Here is a 9,134-nt window from a genome sequence, read left to right as displayed (position 1 = left end):
ATAAAGTGCAACATTCCCACCGACACCTGGGAGTCCCTGGCCAAAGACCGCCCGAAATGGAGGAAGTGCATCCGGGAGGGTGCTGAGCACCTCGAGTCTCATCGCCGAGAGCATGCAGAAACCAAGCGCAGGCAGCGGAAGGAGCGTGCGGCAAACCAGTCCCACCCACCCCTTCCCTCAACCACTGTCTGTCCCACCTGTGACGGGGACTGTGGTTCTCATATTGGACTGTTCAGCCACCTAAGGACTCATTTTAAGAGCGGAAGCAAGTCTTCCTCGATTCCGAGGGACTGCGTATGATGATGACATAACAACCAGGAGACCTTGCGGCCTTAAGATGAGACTGCTCCACGTTAGCCAAGCAATACGCCATGTTTTACACAGTTTGACATTCCTATCCTCCTGAAACGGGAGGATTAATCCATCACGCTGTGAGCAATGCCACGGGAGATCCACCAGAACACGATCCGTATTTTCCCGTTTTATGAATCCTTCTTCCGATAAATGTTTTGCCTTCCTGTTCCAGATCTGTTCCAGCATCCTTGAGCTGTGTCTCCGCGAAGTCTTTGAGTTCAGGTTCATGCAGACTGACCCGAACTGGTCCAATTTCTTCTTTGACGCGGGGAAACAGAAGGTGTGTCACGTTTAATGTGTCGTGTGCTCCCGTTCCCCCCCCTACTCTGACAGCATGTTCTCTTTGTTCTGACAAACCAAATTTTAATAGTTGGAATCATGGAATGGTTACAGCCAAGGATAAGGCCATTCGGCCCATCGAGCCCGTGCCGGCTCTCTGCAAGAGCACCTCAGCCAGTCCCACTCCCCCGCCCTTTCCCCGTAGCCCTGCAAATATTTGTCCTTCAGGAACTTATCCAACACCCTCTCAGGCAGCGCATTCCAGATCCTAACCCCTCGCTGCGTAAAAAAGCTTTTTCTTACATCGCCTTTGGTTCTTCTGCCAATCGCCTTAAATCTGTGTCCCTCTGGTTCCCGACCCTTCCACCAATGGGAACAGTTTCTCTCGACCTACTCTGTCCAGACCCCTCATGATGTTGAACACCTCGATCAAATCTCCTCTCAACCTTCTCTGCTCCAAGGAGCACCACCCCGGCTTCTCCAGTCTCTCCCCGTCACTGAAGTCCCTCATCCCTGGAACCATTCTGGTAAATCTTTTCTGCGTCCTCTCGAAGGCCTTCACATCCTTCCTAAAGTGTGGTGCCCAGAATTAGACACAATTCTCCAGTTGGGGCCGAACCAGTGTTTTATACAGGTTCATCATAATTTCCGCGCTTTTGTACTCTATATCTCTATAGAAACATAGAAAATAGGTGCAGGAGTAGGCCCTTCGAGCCTGCACCACCATTCAATAAGATCATGGCTGATCATTCCCTCGGTACCCCTTTCCTGCTTTCTCTCCATACCCCTTGATCTCTTTAGCCGTTTTGAATATATCTAACGAACTGGCCTCAACAACTTTCTGTGGTAGAGAATTCCACAGGTTCACAACTCTCTGAGTGAAGAAGTTTCTCCTCATCTCGGTCCTAAGTGGCTTACCCCTTATCCTTATCCTTAGACCCCTGGTTCTGGACTTCCACAACATCGGGCACATTTTTCCTGCATCTAACCTGTCCAACCCTGTCAGAATTTTATATGTTTCTATGAAATCCCCTCTCATTCTTCTAAATTCCAGTGAATATAAGCCTAGTCGATCCAGTTTTTCTTCTCATATGTCAGTCCTGCCATCCCGAGAATCAGTCTGGTGAACCTTCGCTGCACTCCCTCATTAGCAAGAATGTCCTTCCTCAGATTTGGAGACCAAAACTGAACACAATATTCCAGGTGAGGCCTCAACAAGACCCTGTACAACTGCAGTAAGACCTCCCTGCTCCTTTACTCAAATCCTCTCGCTATGAAGACCAACATACCATTTGCCTTCTTTACCGCCTGCTGTACCTGCATGCCAACTTTCAATGACTGATGTACCATGACACCCAGGTCTCGTTGCATCTCCCCTTTTCCTAATCTGTCACCCTTCAGATAATCTGCCTTCCTGTTTTTGCCACCAAAGTGGTTAACCTCACATTTATCCACATTATACTGCATCTGCCATGCACTTGCCCACTCACCTAACCTGTCCAAGTCACCTTGCAGCCTCTTAGCATCCTCCTCACAGCTCACACTGCCACCCAGCTTAGTGTCATCTGCAAACTTGGATATATTACATTCAATTCCTTTGTCCAAATCATTAATGTATATTGTAAATAGCTGGGGTCCCAGCACTGAGCCCTGCGGCACCCCACTAGTCACTGCCTGCCATTCTGAAAAGAACCCGTTTATCCCGACTCTCTGCTTGCTGTCTGCCAACCAGTTCTCAATCTACGTCAGTACATTACCCCCAATACCACGTGCTTTAATTTTGAACACTAATCTCTTGTATGGGACCTTGTCAAAAGCCTTTTGAAAGTCCAAATACACCACATCCATTGGTTCTCCCTTGTCTACTCTACTAGTTACATCCTCAAAAAAAAATTCTAGAAGATTTGTCAAGCATGATTTCCGTTTCATAAATCCATGCTGACTTGGACTGATCCTGTCGCTGCTTTCCAAGTGCGCTGCTATTACATCTTTAATAATTGATTCCAACATTTTCCCCACTACTGATGTCAAGCTAACCGGTCTATAATTCCCTGCTTTCTCTCTCCTTTTTTAAAAAGTGGGGTTACATTAGCTACCCTCCAATCCAGGAACTGATCCAGAGTCTGTAGAATGTTGGAAAATGAGCACCAATGCATCCACTATTTCTAGGGCCACTTCCTTAAATACTCTGGGATGCAGATTATCAGGCCCTGGGGATTTATCGGCCCTCAATCCCATCAAGTTCCCTAACACAATTTCCTGACTAATAAGGATTTCCTTCAGTTCCTCCTTCTCGCTTGACCCTCGATCCCCTAGTATTTCCGGAAGGTTATTTGTGTCTTCCTTAGTGAAGACAGAACCAAAGTATTTGTTCAACTGGTCTGCCATTTCTTTGCTCCCCATTATAAATTCACCTGATTTTGACTGCATTTGTCTTCACTAATCGTTTTCTCTTCCCATATCTATAAGCTTTTGCAGTCAGTTTTTATGTTCCCTGCAAGCTTCCTCTCATACTCTATTTTTCCCCCTCCTAATTAAACCCTTTGTCCTCCTCTGCTGAATTCTAAATTTCTCCCAGTCCACAGGTTTGCTGCTTTTTCTAGCTAATTTATATGCCTCTTCCTTGGATTTAACACTATCCCTAATTTCCCTTGTTAGCCACGGTTGAGCCACCTTCCCCGTTTTATTTTTGCGCCAGACAGGGATGTACAATTTATGAAGCTTAGGATCCCATAAGCCTTTTTAACCGCTTTCTCAACCTGCCCTGCCACCTTCAAAGATTTTTGTGCACACATACCCCCAGGTCTCTCTGTTCGTTTAAAACTCTACAATTTAGTGTTATTGTCTCTCCTCATTCTTCCTACCAAAATATATCACCTCACACTTTTCTGTGTTGAATTTCATCTGCCACGTATAAATGGCCCCTTGTGGTCTATTGCTATCTTCCTCACTGTTTACCACACTTTTGAAGTATCGTGTCATCTGCAAATTGTGAATTTGCACCCTGTTACCCCAAGTCCAACTCATTAATGTATAAACAGCAGTGTTCCCAGTGCTGAATCTTATGGAACTGCACGGTATACCTTCCACCAGTCTGAAAAACAGCCGTTCACCACGGTGCTCTGTTTCAAAATTCTCATCCTTGTTTTCAAATCCCTCCATGGCCCTCGCCCCTCCCTATCTCTGTAATCTCTTTAAACCCCCTCCGCCCCCGAGATATCTGCGTTCCTCAAATTCTGCCCTCTTGAGCATCCCTGATTATAATCGCTCCACCATCAGTGGCCGTGCTTTCAGCTGTCTGGAACTCCCTGCCTAAACCTCTCCGCCTCTCGAACTCTTTTTCCACCTTCAAGACGCTCCTTAAAACCGACTTCTTTTCACCTGCCCTAATGTCTACTTATGCGGCTCGGTGTCAAATTCTTTGTCTCATAACACTCCTGTGAAGTGCCTTGGGACATTTCACTACGTTAAAGGCACTATATAAATACACGTTGTTGTTTTCTGTCTCTTAGCCAATTGTGTATCCTGCCCCTTTAGTAACATAGGTTTCAATTTTGCTAACAAGCCTAATAGCTGCTGCTTTCTTTTGTCCTGCAGTGTTGGCAGTGACAAGTAACTTTTCCTTTCTTACCCGGCAGGTAACTTTATTGGATTTTGGAGCAAGTCGAGAATTTGATAAAGAATTTACAGATAACTATATTCAGGTAAGTTTCCATTCTTTTCCGATAGAACGTAAAACACTTTGTGGCTCAGCTGGTGTCACTGGGATATTTCTGCGCCTGGTGTCTCGTCCACCCAGACAGACACTTTTCACTGCGACGACTCCTCAGTCCGAAGGTTGTGGGTTCAAATGCCATTCCAGAGACTTGAGCACTTTTGAAGCGTAGTCACAGTTGTAATGTAGCAAACACGGCAGCCAATTTGCGCACAGCAAGCTCCCACAAACAGCAATGTGATAATGACCCAGATAATCTATTTTTTTGATTGTTACGTTGGTTGATTGAGTGATAAATATTGGCTCAGGACACCGGGGAGAACTCCCCTGCTCTTCTTCGAAATAGTGCCATGGGATCTTATACGTTCACCTGAGAGAGCAGACGGGGCCACGGTTTAATGTCTCAACTAAAAGGTGGCACCTCCGACAGTGCGGCGCTCCCTCAGCACTGCCCCTCCGACAGTGCGGCGCTCCCTCAGTACTGCCCCTCCGACAGTGCGGCACTCCCTCAGTACTGCCCCTCCGACAGTGCGGCGCTCCCTCAGCACTGCCCCTCCGACAGTGCGGCGCTCCCTCAGTACTGCCCCTCCGACAGTGCGGCGCTCCCTCAGTACTGCAGTAAGCCTAGATTTTTGTGCTCAAGTTTCTAGAGTGGGACTCGAACCCACCACCTTCCGACTCCGAGGCGAGTGTGCTTCTCACTGAGCCACAGCTGACACGGTTAGAAGAGGCTCACGCTTCTCCACTATTGTCCACACTCCAAAGTATGAACATAAGAATTAGGAGCAGGAGTCAGCCAACTGGCCCCTCGAGCCTGCTCCACCATTCAATAAGATCATGGCTGATCTTGGCATCAACTCCACTTCCTGCCCGATCCCCATAACCCTAGACTCCCTTATCGTTCAAAAAATCTGTCTGTGTCCAACTTAAATATATTCATCATCATCATAGGCAGTCCCTCGAAGACTTGCTTCCACTCCAAAAATAAGCTCTCGGGTGACTGTACAGCCCATTGCGGGAGTTATAGTCCCTGTCACAGGTGGGACAGACAGTGGTTGAGGGAAGGGGAGGGTGGGACAGGTTTGCCGCACGCTCCTTCCGCTGCCTGCGCTTGGCTTTCTGTATGCTCTCGGCGACGAGACTTGAGGTGCTCAGCGCCCTCCCGGATAAATATATTCGACAGTGTGAGGAACAGCCATGTGGTTATACTGATTTCAGCAAGGTATTGCGCTGCGGAGCCCCAGGATGCCTACAGAGGCCAGTAGGCGAGTGCGATACAGTGGTCGCAGGAACACCCAGTCGGAAGCAACGTGGCTTTTGACTCCTTCCTCTTGGCTCCAGCCGTGATGTCCGATGTCTGTCCTCACAGGTCGTCCGAGCGGCCGCCGACGGTGACCGGGAAAAGGTGCTGCAGAAATCCCGGGATTTGAAATTCCTCTCCGGCTACGAGACAAAGGCAAGTCCGAGGAACAGCAATGTGTGAGGAAGACACAGACAGGCTAAGTGAGTGGGTAAAAATTTGGCAGATGGAGTATAATGTGGGAAAGTGTGAGGTCACGATGCACTTTGGCAGAAAAAAAAATCAAAGAGCAAGTTGTTATTTAAATGGAGAAAGATTGCAAAGTGCTGCAGTACAGCGGGACCTGGGGGTACTTGTACATGAAACACAAAAGGATAGTATGCAGGTACAGCAAGTGATCAGGAAGGCCAATGGTATCTTGGCCTTTATTGCAAAGGGGATGGAGTATAAAAGCAGGGAAGTCTTGCTACAGTTATACAGGGTATTGGTGAGGCCACACCTGGAATACTGCGTGCAGTTTTGGTTTCCATATTTACGAAAGGATGTACTTGCTTTGGAGGCAGTTCAGAGAAGGTTCACTCGGTTGATTCCGGGGATGAGGGGGTTGACTTATGAGGAAAGGTTGAGGAGGTTGGGCCTCTACTCATTGGAATTCAGAAGAATGAGAGGTGATCTTATCGAAACGTATAAGATTATGAGGGAGCTTGACAAGGTGGATGCAGAGAGGATGTTTCCACTGATGGGGGAGACTAGAACTAGGGGGCATGATCTTAGAATAAGGGACCATCCATTTAAAACTGAGCTGAGGAGGAATTTCTTCTCTGAGGGTTGTAAATCTGTGCAATTCGCTGCCTCAGAGAGCTGTGGAAGTTGGGACATTGAATAAATTTAAGACAGAGATAGACAGTTTCTTAAACGATAAGGGAAGAAGGGGAGCGGGCGGGGAAGTGGAGCTGAGTCCATGATCGGATCAGCCACGATCGTATTAAATGGCGGAGCAGGCTCGAGGGGCCGAATGGCCGACTCCTGTTCCTATTTCTTATGTTGTTCGTTTATGGGGAGGGAGGGGGTGGGGATGTGCTGGGGGGAGTGGGAGATGCAAGGTGGGAACCTTCAGACTATGCTGACCGTCGCAATATAGATAGAACAGGGACAGGGCAGGTCCCGATTGGGAAGAGGGAGACTCGAGCCGAGAGCACGATTGTCCACCTGACGACGGCCTTATCCCGTGCTGTTACAAGGGAGGCCCCCCCCCAGGTACGGAAGCAGGACTCGAGGCAAGGGTGGCCTGAGGAGTTGTTGAGGGGAAGGACAGGGGCTTTTGTACGAAAGGAGAAACCACATTTTATGAACGTAGCTTCTCCAAGAAAGGAGTTTTCCACTTGAGGCCAGAGGAGATACCAAGGCAAACAACAAAAACGTTTATTTATATAGCGCCTTTAACGTAATAAAACATCCCGAGGCGTTTAACAGCAGTGTTATAAGACAAAACAGCCGAGCCATTTGAGGAGATAGTCGGACAGGAGCTTGGTCAAAGAGGTAGGTTTTATGGAGCTTCTTAAGGAAGGAAAGCGAGATAGAGAGGCGGAGAGGTTTAGGGAGGGCGTTCCAGAGCTTGGGGCCCAGGTGACTGAAGGCACATTGTCCAGTGGTGGAGCGATGGAAATCGGGGGATGCTCAAGAGGCCAGAATTGGAGGAGCGCAGAGATCTCAGAGGGCTGTGGGGCTGGAGGAGTTTAGGAAGAGGGCGAGACCACGGAGGGATTTGCAAACGCAGCCGAGAATTTTGAAATCGAGGCGTTGCCGGACCGGGAGCCACTGTAGATCAGCGGGCACAGGAGGGCGATGGGCGAGTCAGGACACGGGGGCAGCAGAGGGCTTTGGATGAGCTGGAGTTTACGGAGTGGGGGGGGGGGAAGCTGGGAGGCCGGCAGGGAATAGTCGAGCCTGGATGTAACAAGGACACGGCTGAGGGTTTCAACAACGGACGAGCTGAGGCAAGGGGGCGGAGACGGGCGATGTTACGGAGGGGGAAGTAGGCGTTCCTGGTGATGGGGCCGGAGGCCGAGAATGTCAATCGATGAAGGCAATGGGGTGGAGCGCTCAAAAGGCGCGGGGGTTGCAGTTGGTGGAACTCGCAAGGGACCGGGAGCTTACTTTGCCTCCGACAACGCTGACGGAACCGGTCTGCTTGCAGGTGTTTGAGGACGCTCACGTCGACGCTGTCATGATCCTCGGAGAGGCGTTTGCGCGGCCCCAGTCCTTCAACTTCGGGGCCCAGGACACCACCCGTCGGATCCAGAGCCTGATCCCGGTGATGCTGAAGCACAGGCTGACCCCGCCGCCCGAGGAATCCTACTCCCTCCACCGCAAGATGGCCGGCTCCTTCCTCATCTGCTCCAAGCTGCAGGCCGCCTTCCCTTGCAAGGAGATGTTCGACCAGATCTACGTCCGATACTTCAACCAGGAGAGGCAGGAGCTGATGGAGGCGCGGCAGTGCAAATAGCCGCAGTCGGCCGGCCGAGGTGCGCCGGGAACAGGAAAGCGTTGACTTGGATGCCTTATTTTTGCGTTGGGGTTAACCCGAACCCTAAATGTTTTACGGGAGGGTTCCGGGTACTGTGGAATCTGAGCAATCGGACTTTCTCTCCGATCGTCTGTCTCTCCGATCGAACGCAGCGGGTCTAGACCGATGCTGGACCGTTTACTGTCTTTTTTTTTTATTGGGTGCGAAGTGGCCAGGATGTTTGAACGTTCCCGAAGTCTGGATCATTGAGGAGCAGGTTCGTGTGGTTGTGTGCCGACTGTATCGTTTATTAAAAAAAAATAATACATAACGGATATTTAATAAATGGGAAATGGCTCTGTGAATCTTATTTTGGATAAATTGTGGTTTGAAAAAAAAGACTGGCATTTATATAGCGCCTTTCACGACCACTGGACGTCCCAAAGCGCTTTACAGCCAATGAAGTACTTTTGGAGTGTAGTCACTGTTGTAATGTGGGAAACGCAGCAGCCAATTTGCGCACAGCAAGCTCCCACACACAGCAATGTGATCATGACCAAATCATCTGTTCGTGATGTTGGCTGTCCCTCCGACAGTGCGGTGCTCCGTCAGTACTGCCCCTCCGACAGTGCAGCGCTCCCTCACCACTGCACTGGGAGTGTCAGTCTGGATTATGTGCTCAAGTCTCCGGAGTGGCACTTGAACCCCGGGCTCTGAGGCGAGGCTGCTACCCACTGAGCCCCGGCTGACACCAACCACACGTCATCCAGTGCCAATGCTCGACGTTGAGGTGTGTGTCGGTGGGTGGGGGGGGCGTATCAGTGACTATTTCATCGTGCGGTGATTCCTACATAAAACAATCCTGCACCAACTCCAGCACCTCACACTCCTGGCATTACCCCAGCTGTACACGACTGGCTCAGTCCAAGTTGTCCATTTCTGTCTCGCCTTCATTTAATAACAAACCTTTTATACACTCA

The 9,134-nt window shown here is 49.5% G+C and overlaps 1 protein-coding gene across 1 annotated transcript; it reads left to right on the top strand.

The window, feature by feature from the left end:
- The first annotated feature begins 287 nt into the window (after positions 1-287).
- On the top strand, positions 288-8,512 carry LOC139256207 (atypical kinase COQ8B, mitochondrial-like). Its single transcript, XM_070874157.1, has 4 exons — positions 288-634; positions 4,272-4,337; positions 5,718-5,804; positions 7,846-8,512. Exons 1-4 carry the CDS (start codon positions 485-487, stop codon positions 8,152-8,154), a joined length of 612 nt encoding a protein of 203 aa, XP_070730258.1. The 5' UTR covers positions 288-484; the 3' UTR covers positions 8,155-8,512.
- Positions 8,513-9,134: the final 622 nt, after the last annotated feature.

Source organism: Pristiophorus japonicus, unplaced genomic scaffold (assembly GCF_044704955.1).
Source record: "Pristiophorus japonicus isolate sPriJap1 unplaced genomic scaffold, sPriJap1.hap1 HAP1_SCAFFOLD_697, whole genome shotgun sequence".
NCBI lineage: Eukaryota > Metazoa > Chordata > Chondrichthyes > Pristiophoridae > Pristiophorus > Pristiophorus japonicus.
This window is presented reverse-complemented; position numbering and strand designations above follow the sequence as displayed.

Coding starts and splice junctions, on each gene's coding strand:
- LOC139256207 (XM_070874157.1), top strand. CDS start 485: ATGAATCCTTCTTCCGATAAATGTTTTGCCTTCCTGTTCCAGATCTGT. Junction 635..4,271: donor TTGACGCGGGGAAACAGAAG/GTGTGTCACGTT, acceptor CTTACCCGGCAG/GTAACTTTATTGGATTTTGG. Junction 5,805..7,845: donor TCTCCGGCTACGAGACAAAG/GCAAGTCCGAGG, acceptor GTCTGCTTGCAG/GTGTTTGAGGACGCTCACGT.